Here is a 19,503-nt window from a genome sequence, read left to right as displayed (position 1 = left end):
AAGGTTGGGGATCCCTGGTATAAATGAATTCAAATAAAATGTAATTAATCATCAGATCATGATAAGCACATGATTAATAAAGCAACATGCTTATATTTTTTCACTATTAGAATATGGTTGCCTGTTTTAGTATTGCTCCTGATCTTGGTGGCTGTCAGAGGACATTTATCAAACAGCTTTCAGTTTTACCACTCCCTCTTGTTTAATACATATGTCACTTTATTTATTGGTGCTATTCATGCAGATAGACATTCACTTCTAAGGAATAAAAGGTCCATAATAAGAACTGAGCAGCCAATCCCAGGTACGGAATCTTTGGTAAGTGATCCATACTTTAGCAAACAATGAGGCTTTTGTAGCTTTAAAAGGTTGTAGAGCATTTGTAGGTGCAAGATTGTATTGATAGCTTTATCACTTGCAGTTTCTTAAAGGAACTGTAACACCAAAAAATGAAAGTGTTTTAAAGTTATGAAATTATCATGTACTTTAGCCCTGTACTGGTACAACTGGTGTGTTAGCTTTAGTAATACTACTATAGGTTAGGTAAACAAGCTGCTGTGTAGCCATGGAGGCAGCCATGTAGTCTGTAAAAAGGAGGAAAGGCACAGGTTACTTAGTAGGTAACAGAAAATTTGTGTAGAATAAAATGGGGATCTATCTGCCTGTGGCTTTTCTCCTTTTTCAGACTGAATGGCTACACACCCAAAATTTGGGTGATATAAGTTTTGTATAAGTGTGTTATTAATACCTATTAGATGAATGTGCTGGTAATAAAAACTTCTGAATCAAAATTGCATTTTTAACAGGCTGTCAGCAATGCAATTCAGTGCTTGTGATCCATTTCCCATAGGAAAGCACTACAATGCATTAGAAGCACTGGCAGACACTTTAATTCAAAAGCTCCATTGTGCATTTGTGTTTGGGCCTTTCATTTTTACTTCTATCATAAATATCATCATGCTCAGTTTTCCCCCTGAGTTAGATCTCATGGGTGACAATGGGTAACATTTGTTTCAATATAATAATATGATTTTTTCTTTCCATCTGTCCCTTTCTGAGTTACAGACTGCCTTCCTGCTATCTCCTTCTGGATGTCACTTATTCAGTCTCTTATTATTTCCCACCTTGAATACTGCAACTTACTCCTTGCAGACTTTCCAACATATCACCTTTCACAACTCCAATGTGTTCTTTAACACTGCTGCTAGACTCATTCAAGTCTCTAATTGCTCCCCATTAGCCACTCCCCTATGCATATTCCTTCACTGGCTCCTAATATCCTCTAGAATCAAAGTCAAATTACTAACACTCACCTATAAGCCCCCTCCCTATATCTCAGCTCTGATCCCAAAATGCACTCCTTCAGGCAACTTACCCTGTGCTTCTAACCTTCATCTCTCTTCTGCATTACTTCATCTCATTCCCAACTGGTTTCTCCCAATAAGGCTTCTTCCAGGCTTCTGGCTGTCTCTGGAACCCTCTGCCTCAAACCATCAAGCATCTTGCTTCCATACTTTCAAACGCTCCCTAAGCATCCTCCTGCTTAGAGAATCCTATGTAATGCCAATTTTGATAGAGCAGAAGGGTGTCCCATTTAAAACCCAAATGATTTAACATGAACTTTTGAAGAATGGCACAATTGTGTTATATATATAAACATCTGGCTATAAGCAAGTTTCATTCTGCTTTATTCCTTGTTCAAAGTATTGTTTGCTTTTACTTATAACAGGTGTCAAAGATGACTTTAAGGATAATTAGCCTTGACCTCCTTAAGACTGAGAACAGAAGCCATCATCACACCTCTACATATACCAATACCAGCCTTATTTTAAGAAGAGGGCAAGAGTTCAAATTTAAAATAACTTTTTCCGAAGAGCTCACAAGTGATATTCCGATAGAGCTGCACTTTTCGACTGGTAAAAATAACAATGGAATTATAACAATGGAATTATTTCCTTAAATATACTGTTTTCATAGACATTTATAGGTACACAAGCCTAACATAACCTTGTGCTGTGCCAAGTATCCATCAGGCTGCCAGCTGCTCATGTGTGATTCTGCTACTCAGAGTCCAGTGGTGGGAACCTATACACCTCTCCAACAGACACTTGGGATGGTGCATGGTGATCATAGGTTTGTCTCAAGCCCAATTAGTTGGCAAGATGACCTGTTTCATAGAGCAGTGAATGGAGTAAAAACTTCAATATTCCAAAGTGCCAACCTTATGGTGGCATACAGAACATAATCCTAGATTGTTTTTGTATTTGTCTAAGAACTATCTTCTTTACAATACTTCTAGGTACAACACCATTGCTATCCAACGGATCTCTTGTACTAATCAAAGTAAATGCTGAAAGCACAAAAAAACAATGGAGAGCAAAAATTTGCGAGAGCAACGGAAATGAGGTAATTTCAGAAACCAAATGTGCAAAATATACTCTATAAATCATAAATTGGAAGAATATGAATGTTTAGTCTATGTCTCATGCAATGTATGGCAGGGGTAATTGGAACTGCGGGTATGTTTAATATGCATTAGCCCCAACAACAAATGTGTTTCTGGGTTGACGTAGTAAAAATCTTTTAGTATCGCTTGTAATTGTAGTAATTTATCAATATATTCAAAATATATATTTTTTTTTTCAGCATGTGGTTGAAGTCTGTAGTCCCGCCAATGCCATTGTTGGAATATACTCTCTATCCATACTGACTGGGAGTACTGCTTGCTTCTACTCAACAGATCACATTTATCTGTTGTACAACCCATGGTGTGAAGGTAATTTGTATTAATGATCAATAAGGGTCTAAGACATTTCATCTGTATGTCTTCACTATGTTGCCACTAATATGTTATAACTAGCAAAGCCTTTATTTTCTGTGTAGGTACCACATTGCAAATTTACCCATGCAAGTGGATTTTCCAGTGAGAGCCTTTCCTACCAGCAATAGGTTGTCACTCTTTTCCAACATAGATGAATTTTGCTTCTCAGTATAACAAGGATAGATATTGTACTATTTACTATTTGGTGCCCCCTTCAGTGATACTTACATGACCAAATAAAATAGGGAGACATGGTGTACAGTGGAGGGAGGATTCTCACTGATGAATACATGGCATTCTTTGGGATACCAGCCATAGTGAGCTAAGAAAATATGTTATTGGATAGTATATGTGGCATCCCAGAGCATGGGACCAGTTAATGGGCACCTAAGTAGCACATGGGCAGGTAACAGTTCAACCAAGCTTTATTAGCAAACCATCACTTTATGCAAAAGGTATAACCTTGCTGGGAACTTGCTGCCCCTCCCCTTGAGCCAACAGCTTCTAAAGCTATTAGGATCCTTTCCTCAGAATTAATTTAAAATACATTCCTTATCTTTCTAGCTAACTCCCAGCATGTTTAATCCTTTGATAATATGTTGGAGTAAGTTGGGAGCACAAAAAACTAATGAGCAATATGTCCTCGGACATTTGTAATTTTGGGACACCAAAACTTCATTGGAATTTATTATATAGCAAGGTGCCTGACATGAAGCTGGTAAGAAGCATTCTCATTGGTGATTTTTAAAAAAGGTTTCTTTTCCCTCTAAAAACGCTTTTTATTTGCAGGCGCCACCAAAATGAATATTAAACTTGATTCTCATTCATTCTTATTGTTATTAATATTTTCTGTCACTTAGCTTCAGTTCAGGCCATTTCCTATCCACCTTCCAGTCGGCTGCTGCCTTAGCCACCAGGGAGTATTTTAAACTCTAAACTGGACAACTGCAATGCAAGTAGTTCAACAGCTACAAAAAAATACAGAACAACAATTGTAAATACCACTGCCTACATGATACTAAAAGTATTTTAGTCTGTAGTTTTTAAAAAAAAAAAATGTAGATATATATATATGGATATAAAAGACTTGACTGCAAAAATTATTATTTTGTATCTTTTTCCTTATTGTAATTAGATGATGATGTCTATATGCCTAATGAAGATGAAAGACAGGAGTATGTTATAAATAACACAGGTTATATCTTCAGGGGATCATACAAAAATATCAAAGCAAAGCCCTGGAACTTTGGACAGGTAAAAATACCCTAATATAAAATAGAATGGTTTATGAGTTCCTCCAATGCTGGGCCTACTAACAACAAGAGGATCATAACAGTGTCTGTCCCATCAGAATATCCTGTCTGTGGCCTAATGGCACCCAAGCCTGATGGGAAAAATGTATGTTGGTATGTATATCTTAATTGGGCATAAATAAGATCATGCCCCTCTGCTTTGATATAGCTTAGGAGTCAATCCACAACCTTAAAATTGAATAACACCTCCTGGATAAAAAAAAATGTGCTTGATAAATAATTTATATAGTTGTCTTTTTATTATATTGTTATGACTTTATGGCAGTTTGAAAATGACAAGGTGCCAATATTTGTTAAAATACATACGGTTGATGTTGTATGCTTAAAAATAAATGCTGCAGCTATAAAGAAATTAAGGTTTTTTACTAAAACTGAAGAATTATACCCTGGAAGATATAGTATGTTTGGCTGCACTGGGAGAAAGGCAGACCTTCAGTGTTATTTATGGGCGTATCATTTAGGGCTCATTCCTTCCTGCGGTTCCCTGTGGTGGCGTTCTAATGTTCCGTATGTGCCTGTACTCACAAAGGTGCATGTAATCACTGAATGCAGGTGGAACCCAACATGTTGCTTTTGGTGCTTACATGCACCTGTGTGAGTACAGGCACATGCGGAAGTATGGAATACATTTGTTTCTGCGGTCCCATGTGGTGGAACGCCACTGCAGCAGAATGCGGAAACAAATGCTTGTGAGTATGAGCCCCATGGGCGTACGCAAATAGGAATAAGGGGGGGCACTCGCCAGGCAGAGGGAGGCAGAGAGAGGGACAAGCAGAGTTGCTATTGGGATTCTGCTTGTGCAAGTGTAAGTGAGGGAAGGATTTCAGTCTATCTGTTTCTGCATTCATCTTACTGGAATGTGTGGAGACAATGGAGTGCTCATTGGCCATTTCTACAGTCATAATACTGGCACATCTGGGGTTAATATGCTGATTATCTATTTTCCATAGTAATTATACCAACAACCTTGGGTAAAATGGGGGTGATATATAGGGATGAAGTCATAAAGTGCATGTAGCCAAAAAATTTTGCCAGCGCAGCGGCAGATTTTCATGGTTTATACTCTTTACTTAAACATCCCCCCTAGTTATGCAGTTATGTAATTTGTAAGCGACTATGGGTTTTGCCAATATATTGGTTTCCTACAAACTTGGCACCTAGTTATTGTATACAGGCTTAGTCTTATATATACTGTGTATATATATATATATATAGGTTGTTTTTGCTTGATGACTTTGTTCCCTCCTGAAAATTTTCTGTGGATTCCCATGACAAGCCCTTAAGGCTAATGCCAGACGTGGCGTTTGGCGTATATTTTCGGCAAGCCGAAAATCGATTACCGAAAATAGTGTCATACGCCTCCTACCTGTGCCTGCACCTGAATGAATGGAATACACTCGGGTGCAGGCACATGTAGCCGATATCCGCCAAAAAACGCTTCATATCTTTGGCGCATAACGGCTACATGTGCCTGCAACCAAGCATATTTCATTCATTCAGGTGCAGGCACAGGTAGGAGACGTATGGCACTATTTTCGGCTTCACAAAAATATACGCCAAACGGCACGTCTGGCATTAGCCTAAACCTCCTACGTAATGCAGAATAGCTGATTCTTTCCCAGAAAATCATTTCCAGAAAATAAATTTACTTTGATTAATAGAATAGAACATGGCATTACTTTAAGAATTAGGTTGACATTTTTCCAATGTTGTTTGGTAGCTGATGGCAATAAATGAATACATTTATAATGACAATAGACTGTTACATATTATATGTTTTTGTGTTCAGTTTGAAGACAATGTGCTGGACTGCTGTATGTATCTGATGGATATTGGTGGGCTTAAACCTTCATCAAGAAGAAATCCAGTAATTATATCCAGAAAATTCTCTGCCATGGTATGCCTATTTTGTTTACTTAATAAAAGAGTAGAACAGGTGCTGCACATACATGAATGTGGTGTATACTGTATATCTGCTTAGACACAGCCAATAAATTCATTTAGCACTCTGAAAATGGGACAATAGAGCTTATTTCTTAAGATGTGGCCAAGGTTTTTGCTCACAATACACTTTGCCAGCCATGAGTTGCCCCTGGTGCTGGTGTTTTATGGACCTGACATTGAGAGCAAAGAGAGTGGACTGCAGGGAAGTTGCTTCAGGTGCAACTTGCAACCTTCTTGTAAGTGAGATGCATGTGGGTAGCCAAAGGCACTCATTAATGATTAAATCTAGGAAGTTTAGGGAGCTGTACTGGCAAAAATTAGATGTTTAAAAAAAATCTGTTACAACCCTCCCCCAGGACATACCAAAGACTTGTAAAAATATCAGTATATTTCTTAGCTTTTTTATTGAGTTTTAGAGAGAGAGAGAGAGAAATACCAACCTCACAGAAACTGAATACAAAAGTATTTTTTTTTTAATAAAAAATTCCAACACTGCTCCCTATGCTCTACTGGGTTGGTTTGTCCCTGGAGAGCACAGGGAGTTGTTAAAACGTGGACATTTTTTAATAAATACGTTTTTTTTCTATTAAGTCCCAGTGAGGGTGTTATTTTTCTTTATTTATAATGTTTTTTTCAAGTCAACTGATTTTGTTGTTGTGCTTCTCTCTGCTTTTATATATAGGTTTATTAGTACATGAAATGTTGGATTTTTTTAAACAAAACGTTTTCCTTTTTGCAATAAGTCACAGTAATTGCGGTGTTCTCTCTCTCTCTCTATATATATATATACAGTATATATATAATATATATACATACACACATACATATACAATACCAAAACAATATTATACATTTTGTGATACATATTATAGGGCATATTTACTAAATGGCAAACATTTTATTATTATTATTTATAAAGCTAAGAGATTAATTATGGAATACTTTTTTATCTGCTTTATTTATTTTGAGGGGTGACCCTAATTAATGAAAGGGCCATAATTAATGAAAGGAACATTTTCAAACAGATAAATTCAAATGATGATAATGGAGTCCTAACTGGAGACTGGTCTGGAAATTACCCTGATGGCACAGCCCCAGTGGCCTGGACAGGAAGCAGTGCTATTCTGAAGAAGTATTACAAGGAAAAGAAGCCTGTCCTTTATGGGCAGTGCTGGGTTTTCTCAGGAGTTGTCACAACAGGTAGGAAAAATAAAACTCTGGCTTAGTGATATGATTCTTTAGGTCTCTGGGGTAGAGCCTGCTATACTCAATGGCTTCACTAGACGGATATCACAGGCTCACTGGGGAATGTCTCACATAGAGATAATAAGCTGTGTACCGACAGTCTCATAAACAGACACCCTCTAGTGAGACTAAGCTCTATATTCCCATAGCTCTAACATATTGGAGCGATTCTATTGAGCCCTAAGTATATTTCCTTGGAAGGATAAGTGTACGTATGCTGCGTTGATCCTACATGGCTCTGCCACTATAACAGGGGACTATACGAGAACTGTGTAATGAATCAGGTTTTTTCATTAAAAAAGTTGTCTGTCTTAGAAAGGTTACAAAATGTATAAAGAAGATTAAAATTTTATCTAGGAAAATACAAACTGGCCAAGGGTGAGAGTTTTTTTTTAAGGAAAAAATAAATTACACAGCTACTTGTATTTAGTGTATTGTTGAACCATTAAAACAAGACACATATATTCAAGTCCATCAAAGTTAATTAGCAGTGAATTCAGGGGCATGATGCAGGCTACATGCTCAATTTAATATGGTGCTCACATTAGTGAAGGTTTGGTACAATGCCTCAGGGCTCTGCAAAGTGCTATAATTACGGCAGTTTGGGAGACCACAAACAGGGTAATCTATATATATAATTACCTTTTCCTCTTCTATAAAAACCAACCTAGCAGAGTAATCGTTATTTATATTTATTTATGTTATTTATTTTTAATATTTCAGCTTTAGAGTTCTCCACCCCCCCCCCCCCATTTGTATTTTTGTAATTGTAACAAGTCTGCGGCGCCTTGCAGGGACCAGCAACATCTTTGTTACACTGGGATAGGGGCAGATTTTACCTCTTCTCCAATGTAAGGGTTTCTTCAGAACCAATGTAGTGAATGTCAGATCCTGTTAACATCCTATGTTTTGGGCTTATAGTGATGCGATGCATTGGAATCCCGGCAAGGTGTGTGACCTGCTATTCTGCAGCACATGATACAGAAGGGAACCTGAGAGTTGATGCCTACTATAATGAAAGTGGAGAGCCACTGAGTCATATGAACAAAGATTCTGTGTGGTACGTGAAATCTACTCATCACCTGATAACCCGACAGCCTAGTGATCATTTATGAAAGTTTGGGCCCTATAACATGTTAATTTTAGGTACATATTCTTCACTGGAGAAATTAAAGGAGTCTTAATAAAACATATAGGGACCCTAAGATTTAGGTACCCTTTTGGCATGGCCATCATTTATTTAGACTTGGACACCTAAAAAGGGTCCTAATTATGTGCCTATGATAACTATTTCTTTCCAGGTTAAAAGGGAGCTTCCCCTGCAGTTCAGGTATACCCAGTAGGTGGCAGTGTTCTCCTGTATAAAAGGGGATGACCCACACGAGTTAGAGGTCTTCCCTGAAACTTCGCCTCATGAAAAAGTGGTACAGGATTTAGCCTAGTAAGCACAGTTAGTATATACATGGGTTCTTCACAGGACAGTATCTTGGTTGTAGTTATGTATTTATATGTAATATCTTACCCCTGATGGTAGTAGGTCCAGGTGCTCATGCCCCAGACCTTCAGCTTAGGGAGCCATGTGGGAACATAAGCACAGTTAGTACCTGTTATAGTCACTCTAGGGGGCACATTTACAAAAGCACGAACGCTCCGAGCGAATTTTCGCAGATTTTTTCGGGCGTCCGCACGACTTTTTCATAAGCCGCACGACTTTTTCGGACGTTTGCACGAAAAAATCTGAAAGGTTTTACCGCTGTTTACAATTGTTCGGTACGAAAATTTCGGGAATTTCGGATCGCCAATACGATATTATCGTGACTAATACGTTTTTTTCGTAAGCATTTTCGTGATATTTGCGATCTTCCGAAATGTTCATTTCCAATACAATTTTTTTCCCATTCATGATTCGGATTCGTGGATTAGTAAATGTGCCCCTAGGAGTGAATAGCAAGTTAGGGATATTTCGGTGGGCAGTTCAAAGCCCCGACGAGGAGATTAGAGGAGATTACCCATCTGCATTACTGCATTCCTCCCAACTGTCCCGATGTTTGTGAGAAAGTCCCGATTTTGACAGCTCAGCCTGCAGTCACGGATTTTTATTGAAACGTCCTCATTTCCCTTTGATATCCAGCACTGAACCTGCACTGAACGCTAAAATAGATACAGTGTTTCTGAAACCTAATTAACAGCTTTTGGCAGAGAGCCCAGAAAAGTTAGCAACTACACCTGCACTTTGAAAAAATTGTAACTAATAAGCTAAACAGGTCTCTTGGGGGAACTGAGACTTGCAGATTAAAGGGCAATTTCACCATTTTTAGCAAAACTGTAATAACACATAAAACAAAACCCCAAAAACCCCCAGAAATGTTCAAACTTTAAATAACCTGGTGTGGTTGCAAAAATGGGCGTGGTCAAAAATGTTTTGCACGCTAAGTGCGCCATTTCTTTTTGTCCCTTTGTACATTTTTCAAATGTTGAAAGGTATGTTACTGCCCGTTAGTGGTCAGGAAACACAGTATTTAAGCTCAGGGCATAGGTAGGGCCCGAAATAGGAAGATCACTTGGTGTGAAAGAGTCTTCTAAATTAGATATTGCTGAAGGGATAATTGTGTCCGCTTATAACACTGCTGAACGCTTTATTTGGAGTTAAATAAAGAAGTTAATGTTTGATTCGCATGAAACCTTCAGTGTTCTGGTCATTCACTTCACATGAGGATTCCCAGCTATTTGGTAAGCACTCTCCAAAGGGGCAAAGCTGAGGTGACACTGAAGCACCGAGGGGCGGGAGTAGCAGGGAGCTGCTGTCTCTAGCCTGTTAAGAGGCCTACATAATCGTTACACAGCTCAAATAAGCACACAGGCTCATATATCTTAAAGCACGGGTGCGCTATAAACAGAAAATTTCCCACAAGAACACAGGTAAATGTATTTCCTACATTACTATGAATGTAATCCAAAATTTGTAGGGATCTAGGTTGCAGTGAAAATCTTTGGTAGTTTAACATTATCTTAGCCCACATTTTATAACCACATCAATGAGATAATTATAGTTCTACAAAATATATTTTTAACTTGTTTAGGAATTTTCATGTATGGAATGAAGTGTGGATGAAACGGACTGACCTTCCCCAAGGATATGATGGCTGGCAAGTGATTGATGCTACTCCACAGGAACGTTACCAGGGTGAGATGTACACTATAAAGGAGGATACCGCTTGTAGAAATGAGGTCCATGAGGGACCATAATACAATATAATAAATAAGAAAATTGATCCTTAATAGGCATTGAGGTTCCTTTCCTAGAGTTGCACACAAATTCTCCTTTCTGACAGTTGGAACAGAAAAAACAATGATAGCAGGGAACATGGCATTTTTGATATGTCACAATTTCATTTGTTTAATTGTCATCTTAGAACCCATATCGGAACTTATCAAAGTGGATATGACTGGGCATTTTAGATTTCTGATAATAATGGTGAAAACAGGCGGGACAATTAGTCACTGCAACGTTTAGGAAAACCCAGTTGTGGTGATGAAAACCATAGTTGCAGCAACAAATCTCTGTGCAAACTATACGTGACGTTGCTACCATGCAGTACAAGTGCCGATATGTTTTCTGGTGGCAATTAGTCGCTGTGACTAATCGCCATCTGTCTTCACCCTAAATCATGATTTCTCAAGCACTTTTGAGTTGTAAAGCTTATACAAAATGTCTGAAATATGTGGCTACAGACCAGTGGCGTAACTAGAAGCTACTGGGCCCCACAGCAAATTCAATTTAGGGCCCCAAAACATTGCTATGTTGACCAATTCTACCCAAGTTTTTGGGCCCTCTACACTCCTGCCCCCCCCCCCCTGCAACCACAGGGTCTGCTTCCTCTGTAGTTACACCCCTGGTACTGACAGTATTATATCTAGTGACAGATCTCACTTATGCCTTAATTTTCTCTTTTTGTCCAGTTTCTGGACCTTGCTTATTAACTAGTGGATGTAATTCTCCATATAACTTAACAACCATGTGAACCAGCAGATCTCAAAACACATTTTCTTGAACCTCTGGAAATCCAAAGTAGCAGTAAAACAGCAAACTACATAAATAGGTTTTATTTCTTTTAGCCAAAGGTACTGAAGCCCATTATCCTTTCATCTCCTGTGAGGCTTTGTGAAGATTCAAATTCTCTTATGTCAGTGTTAGAAGCAGAGGGTTGCACAATGTCTTGTACTGAGACTTAAGAAGCAAAACATCTCATTTTAATCTTAAATGTGTCTTGCTTCAGGTATCTTCCAGTGTGGCCCTTGCTCAGTGACTGCCATAAAGAAAGGACATGTATATCTGCCATACGAGGGTAGCTTTGTGTTTGCGGAGGTGAATGCTGACAAGACCAACTGGATGGTACATGAGTACAATATTAAAGGACCACACACCCTATTAAAGGAAGAAAGAAGCTCCATTGGAAAATTCATCAGCACAAAGAAGGTCAATAAATCTCTGAGAGAGGATATTACATCTCAGTACAAGTTTGATGAGGGTAAAAAGTTTGTATCTTTTGCTAGTAATACAAGGACAGAGCAACAGTTACAATGCATTCTGTCATGATTTGTATGGTATAGTTTTTATTGCTGTATTACACTGTTCACATTTCAAATAATTGATTATTCCATTTAAAATGTTATTCTTGAACCAATAAATGTATTTTTGTTAGGTGTAATATTAGTATGTTGGCCTAATCCTGAGCTTTTAGAAAGAGCCAGCGCTACACTATAGATCTGCTTTCAGATAAGGTATTGTTTCTCCCACTCAAAGTAACTGGAGGAGTCATGACAGCTGAGCCGTAATCCCAGAACTGTTATTCAGTAAATTAGTACTACTTTAACGCAGTGTTTGGCTATTTCCCAAATTTGCTACCCATAATCTGGTTTAAGGGAAGAGGAGATAAAGTTTATAGGGCATATTTACTATTTATATGTGTAGTTTATATATGTAGAGATAAATGCTAAAATAGATGCAGAATTTCTCCCTTTAAAGTGCCATGCACAAAGTACCCAGTTACAAATAATATTTGTACCATATGCCAATATGTCAATTTTGCCTTCAGTTGTACATATTGAATAGCAAGGCATTACACACCCAGTCACAAGCAAAGCAAAGCTGATAGAGGGATTCCTTTGGCATAGCACCTTGACACTATTATTTTTGCACCAGCGGCATTGCATGCGAAGGAAGGATCCATGTCCCATCAGTGTGCCACCCCTTATCATAGGCATTATAGGTTTTTATGTTTGCCGCTTGCTTTTCAAAAATCACGAGCATCACAGTGTTCTATCATGGGCATCTGCAAATAAGGACAAGGACATACATAACATAAGTAACAGAAATAATTTTATTTGCATATGACTTTCAGGGACAGAAGAAGAGAGGGAAGCGTACCAGAGGGCTTGCTCCTATCTGAATGCAGACAATCCCTCCAGCTGTGAAAGAAGTGCGCCTGCTGTACAGGGAATCAAAGTCAAAATTCATCGTGGCCATGAGTTATATCCTGGAAATCCTTTGAATGCACTTGTTGAAGTTACAAATATAACAGATGGGGACAAAACCGTGGATGTTATTATTAGCTGCCAGCTACAAACCTATACTGGCAGAATAACTGCCAACTTGACATCTGCTAGGAAAACAGTGGAAATCAAAAAGAAACAAGGTACTGTAGAAAATGCTTCTTTTACTCTTTGGGGGGAATTCACAAAAGTGGAGATAGCATTTTTTTGAAAGGAAAGTGGTGTTAAAACTGCTGTAAATACAATCTCCATATTCACAAACAGGAATCTGTCTAAATTCTGATTTAACCGCCACTTTTAATTTTTTAGAATGGGAGTCATTTATAAACACTGGGCAAATTTGCCCAATGAAATCCCACATTTGATTGGTTGCAATTGGTTATTTCTCAGGTGCAGATTTGCCCAGTGTTTATAAATAAGCCCCATTATTTTTAACATCATTTTCTCCTAATATTTTTAAATGGAGTAAAGCTCAGTGTAACTCCTACCCTTGGGCTCAGTTGTGCATTGCTTCCTGCAATCTGCAGTCACCCCTATTTCAGTAGCAGGGAAGCCACTAGCATATTTAAGGCATTAGCAGCTTATAGGAAAAGTAACACTAACATTTTTTAAGTAAAAAAGCTATTGTACCCTGCACCAATAACTGCCCTATCCTGCAAACCACTTAGTATTTTAAATGCTTTAATAGAAAATACCTGCTAAAACTTGGCTTCCTGTCAATTAAACTACCGCGATACGGTGAAGGAAGGAGCAGCATCCACTATGCGACGATGGATTGATCGAGCCTAGCCTGACTCCTTCCTATACAGAAGGAAGGCTAGGCTCGAATCGATTGTCGCATAGTGGTTGCTGCTCCTTCTATCGCTGTATCGCCATAGTTCAATTGACAGGAAGCCAAGTTTCAGCAGGTATTTTCTATTAAAGCATTTAAAATACTAAGTGGATTGCAGGATAGGGCAATTATTGGGGCAGGGTAGAATAGCTTTTTTACTTAAAAAAAATTAGTGTTAATTTTCCTTTAATGTCAGGGTTCAAGCCCTGTTTTCTGTATATGAATGAGGCAATATGATCATCTTGAGTGGATATATCTTATAAATCTTTATTTAAAGGGGAAGTAAAGCCTCTTTGGCATTTTTTTTTAGTTTAGTTTCCATTATGCGATCTCCTCTCTGAAATGCAGAATCATTAGTACAAGGCAGATGTACTGCTGAGAGTTACCTGATGGCAAACTGATTGTTTAGGTGGAGTTTAGGCTAATTCAGAAAAAATGTTGCGCTAAAGACAAAGTCTGGAAATGTTTAGAAGACAAATTCACAGTGTGGAGGTTTGTGAATATGGCGGGAAATCCAAAAACTTTATTTCCACTTTTATTTACAATTTTACCACTTTTGTGAATACCCCGCTATGACTTTTTTCAGCATGTGGTCAATTGATAAGGCTGGGGCTAAGCATGAGTTTTGCCCGTTTTTTTGATCTTGGAAAAATCTCTGGTTTTTGCACTAAACATATGTAACCTTAATCAGCAGAAGCATTGTATTAACATATTCTAGTCATGCGGGGGGGGGGGGGGGGGGCATCCATTGCATAATTATCAATTTCTTGGCATAGAAAAGGAGGGATCATACAAGTATTCTTGCATGATTTGTGGGGAGAAGGTCATCAACTAGACCCAGATGCCATAATTCTGGGAGTAGGATCAAGGGAAGTGTCAGGGTCTCCACTATATATTGGGTAACTTTTGACCAGTATCTGTAAATAATAAGATAAGTCCAGACCATATCTCACTAGGTATACTTCTATACATATGGCAGGCACTCACAGATCCCACGAGCAGGCAATAGTAGATAAAAACAAAGATGCTTTATTGTAGACAATAAGATCCCATGAGCCTTACGCATATCTTCCTGGGAGGAACTTATGTTGGATCCAATGGTATTTTTCCTTAAAAAAATATAATTTATTTAGCTGGAATAGAAGGATCAGAGTTGTAATTGGTCAGCCTGTTTTTTGCTTCTGAGTGAATACATTCTGTAATGACAGATTATATCAAAGGGTATTAGCAACTTTTTATATTATATTGGTTTTAACAAATCTACACTGATTCCCTGCATTGTCCTCTTGTGCATGTCTGTGTCCAGTGGCTTCCATTCCTGTAACCATCGAAGCTGATCTGTACATGAAGTCTGTCATGCAGGTGGATGATGAGCTTGCCATTAGGGTTAATGTGATCACTGAAATCCAAGAGCTAAGAGAGAGAAGCTTCAAGTCTCGCATCATACATTTCCATTATCCACCAATAGAAATGGAGGTAAGATCATGGTTAAGAAGGAAGATGAACTGTTTCTAGCTGTACATTATTCATATCTATGCTGTTTTCTCTAGGTTCCAGAAACTGTAAAGACTGGTCAACAAATCACGTGCAGGTTTTTATTTGACAACACTCTGAATATCAAACTGGAGAACTGTGAAATGAATGTGGAAGCATTAGACATATTCCACTTGCAACGGGTTGCCGAGTGGTGAGCATTACGCACTATGCAGACAGCACTTTAAGGTTGAAATATTATATTTCAATAGTATTCAGCTGCCAGCTAGGACTGAGCTAATTTAATTTTAAATTTCCCATGGGGCTAGCCATATTCTTCATTTCCCAGGCCCCCCAGAAGCAGATCAGCAGAACAATGGGAGGGTAGCAAGGTAGCAGCTCCCAGTAGATATCAGAATAGCACTCAATAGTAAGAAATAGTCTGGCTTGGGACTAGTCTAGTTACATTGGAGTAGGAGAAACAATAGGTTACCTGAAAGCAGTTCTAATGTGTAGTGCTGGCTCAGAATCAGACACAAGGCACTGAGATGGCTGCCTACACACCAATATACAGCTAAAAAAATAAATTTGTTGGTTCAAGAATAACATTTTAATGGTAGAGTGAATTATTTGCTATGTAAACAGTATCATTTAGAAATAAAAATTATACCATAAAAGTCATGACATATTTCCAATGGTCTTTGGAATAATTTTGTGGTTGGGGGTCACCACAACATTAGGAACTATATTAAGGGGTCACGGCATTAGGAAGGTTGAGAACGACTGCTTTAAGGTATGGAGATCCAAATTACTGAAAGACCCGTAATTTGGAAAACTCCAGGCCCCAGGGTTTCTGATTAACATGTACAATACCTGTACACAGGGCAGGGTTTCCCAAAACAACCTTAGTTTCTTACCCTAAATTTGGGCACAATACAACAATTCATAGGATCATGGGGGGCAAAGTGATCCAATATATACACCTAAACTTGGTAAGTCAATATGCCTGTTAGAATCAGCTTAAGATAACCACCATTTTAGAACTTTTTTTTTTTTTTAAAAGAAGAAAGGTGTTCCCTGTCCCCCTAAAGTTGGCCTTGCACTGGCAGATCTGGTATTCTCTTTGACCAGGGGCAGTTTGATGACATAAGCTGCCCTGAGGTGGCTCTGTAATTCTGGATAAAAGGTCTTTCCATAATTTGGATTTTTCAAGTCTACTAAAAAATAATTTATACATAAAATAAACCAAATAGGATTGTTTTGTTTTCTATAAGGATTACTTATATCTTAGTTGGGATCAAATACAAGGTACTGTTTTATTATTACAAAGAAAAAGGAAATTTTAGAAATGTAAATTATTTGATTGGGAGACGGCCTTCCCGTAATTAAGAGTGTTCTGGATAACGGGTGTCCAGATAAAGGATCACATACCTGTATTAGCTTGTGTTTAGTAATGCGTTGACAATGACATAGTAACTTTGTGACAAGTTGATATATTTTGTATCTTAGACCAGATTCAGATTGATAATATAAAAGATGTTTTTCTCATTTAACACAATATGGCTGGTTGTTGGATCTGGCTCAGAATACACACTAGTATGCCTGGTCAGCAGTGGCTTGTCTACTATTTATTGTTTTAAATGTTGGTAGCCATGATTGCCATATGAGGGTGGGTACTTTTTAATGCTTGGAAATAGAAATAGAAGCAATTCACAAGAAATAAACAACTATATACCTTTACAAGGGCTGTTATTGGCCATGTTTCTGTTCCAGAAGATACAAATGGCATTCAGTAATACTCACCTTTTAACCGCAAAATGAATTAAACATTTTGTTTTCGTCGACATGTTCATGTTTTCTTTCTTTCTGCAGGGACCTAAACCCTGGAGAAGCTTTGAGCTTCAGGATTAAATGCAGACCAAAGATAACCGGGGAGAAGAAAATAGTGGCTGACTTCATTTCTACCCAGATCAAAGGCATCACAATGGAGAAAATAATTCATGTCACAAATTAAAAATAAATTCCAGTATTTTTGTGTATCTTTAGGACCTGAGATTAGTGAAAGTTAGAAAGCAAGTTATTCTATCATCTCCCAATAACATTATTCACATATAGTCCCTTGGTTCTGCCTTTCTCTCACATTCCACTTATCTGTGTAGATTTGTGCTTTAGATACACCAAAGTAGGGTTTCGGATTCAGAAAATGTTCTTAGCAAAGTATTAATGAAAGTGTAAGTCTAAGCAGCTTTCCAATTATATATGAATGCAATTGAATAACAAATAGATCACTGATTTTGAAGGGATGGTTCACCTTTAAGGTAACTTTTAGTAAGGTTTAGAATGGCCAACTTGTCAACTGGTCTTTATTTTTTCATTATTTTCCCTTCTTCCTCAAATAAAGCTCACTGATCTCAGCAGCCAAAAAGCTAATGTTTATTTTATTATCTATTTTTCTATTCAGGCCTTTTCCTGACCAAGTGCAAATTGTTTCAGAATAACACTCTCTGGATTATTCTAAATTGTAATTTTTAAGGTGAACAATTTGCAAATACAATGGTCATCAATAGCCATAAGCTTATATATGACGAATAATGATAATAAAATAAAAATCCAGTTCTCACAGAATTTTCTCTGTAATGTGTCATTTACGCCGCAACAAATCTCCCTGCAATGCCATCCCGCCAGCTAGAATGTAAATCGCTGGTGGGATGGCATTCGCGTCGCCACGATTTGCCGAAGTCACCGAAGTTGCCTTGAGAGGAAACTTCGACGACTTCGGCAAATTGCTTACAGTACATTCTAGCCAGTGGGATGGCATTGCGGGAAGATTTGTTGCGGCGCGACTAATATCCCCGTGTGTCACGACCCTAAACATCAAATTGAGATTTCTGGCAAATCTATTAATTTTTTGACATTCTGAAATTTGTCAAAGAATTTTATCATTTACTCCTTCCCGCCCAAGCCAAAGCCCAAGTGTTCTCCAGCTTTGAACAGTCACATTTCCAATGGGATAGAGGTTTGCAAGTCCACTCAACTGGACTATCACTGGACTGATTTATAAAGTCAAGTAAACATTTTTGCCTTGGCAATTTTTTTCCATGCCGTTTTTTATTCTAACAAGCACTGTTAAAGAATGAAACTATCTGGTTGCTAGGGTGCAATTTATTATAGCAACCAGGCAGTGGTTTGAATGATGACTAGGAAAGGGTCGGAATAGAAAGATTGGTCATAACATTTTTTAAAAACCCAATAAAATTGTAGCCTCCCAGAGAATTAGTTTAATTGCTGGAGTTAGTGATTCCCCCATTTAAAAGCTGGAAAGTTGTCGATTAGGTCGTCCCAGTGGATTTCCTCGCGTTGTTTAGCCCCCATTTGTGACACACCCTACAGACTGGGGAACAACTGGCTTAGTGTATATTTGCATGTGAATTTCTGCTGCCAACAAAAACCATATTGCGTTATTGCTTCCTAATCCTGCATGCACCTGTTATGGATCTTTGCTACCTCTCAGGCCTCAGACTTTGTCCAGTGAGCACAGATGCCCCTCTCCCTCTGACAAGAAACATGTAAAAGCACACAATGGCTGGTTCTTGGGAGGCTTGTGCTGACAGTGGCTTGGGGCTTAAAGGGAATATAAAAAGTGTCTGCAAATATTTGAGAATGTTATAAGCCCCTGAATAAATTAAGTGAACATTTTAACTTTATTTTCCTCTATGTAACACAGTGAGATGTGCATCTAGTAAAACTACTGTCTATTATGCTGCTTGCCCTGAGCAATCTCCTGGAATATAAAGTGCAAATACTGTATGTCCATGACTATTCTGCTGTACTATAGGTGTTATAAAAAGGTTCACTTGGTAGGGCAACCTCTAATGAAACGGAACTCTTTTTTTGTTTTGTAACTAAATCAATCTTTATTGAATGAACAGAAAATTAAACATATGACCATTTATACACAGTATTAATATAGTCCTTCAAATCAGTTATGTAGAAGCATATCAGTCAGTAACAACTTGTATTCCAAAACCTCATCCTTCGTGGTTAGGAACATTCCATGCTGATGGTGAAATGTCATTACAATATCCACTGATATATGGCAATTTTTTAGGGATAAGTAATTTTACTTGATTAGAGTAAGGCAGCTTTAGCTGTTTAAGGGGCAAATGGCAGTTTTTTCACCTATGTCTTTCATTCCATTTTATTATTTAATCACTAGCATTGCTAAGAGAAATCACATTTCACTTTCTATTCTTGTGATTAACTTAAAAAAATAATATCAATAGAATGAGAAAGGCACAAAGAATGTATGATGTCATTAAATT

The 19,503-nt window shown here is 38.0% G+C and overlaps 1 protein-coding gene across 1 annotated transcript; it reads left to right on the top strand.

Moving 5' to 3' along the window:
* The first annotated feature begins 168 nt into the window (after positions 1 to 168).
* Positions 169 to 17,598, top strand: LOC100488471 (protein-glutamine gamma-glutamyltransferase 4). The gene is made up of 14 exons (XM_002937747.4): positions 169 to 318; positions 1,730 to 1,916; positions 2,300 to 2,406; positions 2,647 to 2,776; positions 3,957 to 4,075; positions 5,924 to 6,031; positions 7,104 to 7,278; positions 8,245 to 8,383; positions 10,404 to 10,507; positions 11,601 to 11,852; positions 12,726 to 13,019; positions 15,015 to 15,184; positions 15,259 to 15,395; positions 17,054 to 17,598. Exons 2-14 carry the CDS (start codon positions 1,739 to 1,741, stop codon positions 17,193 to 17,195), a joined length of 2,055 nt encoding a protein of 684 aa, XP_002937793.3. The 5' UTR covers positions 169 to 318; positions 1,730 to 1,738; the 3' UTR covers positions 17,196 to 17,598.
* Positions 17,599 to 19,503: the final 1,905 nt, after the last annotated feature.

Source organism: Xenopus tropicalis, chromosome 6 (genome assembly GCF_000004195.4).
Source record: "Xenopus tropicalis strain Nigerian chromosome 6, UCB_Xtro_10.0, whole genome shotgun sequence".
NCBI classification, from domain to species: Eukaryota; Metazoa; Chordata; class Amphibia; order Anura; family Pipidae; genus Xenopus; species Xenopus tropicalis.
This window is presented reverse-complemented; position numbering and strand designations above follow the sequence as displayed.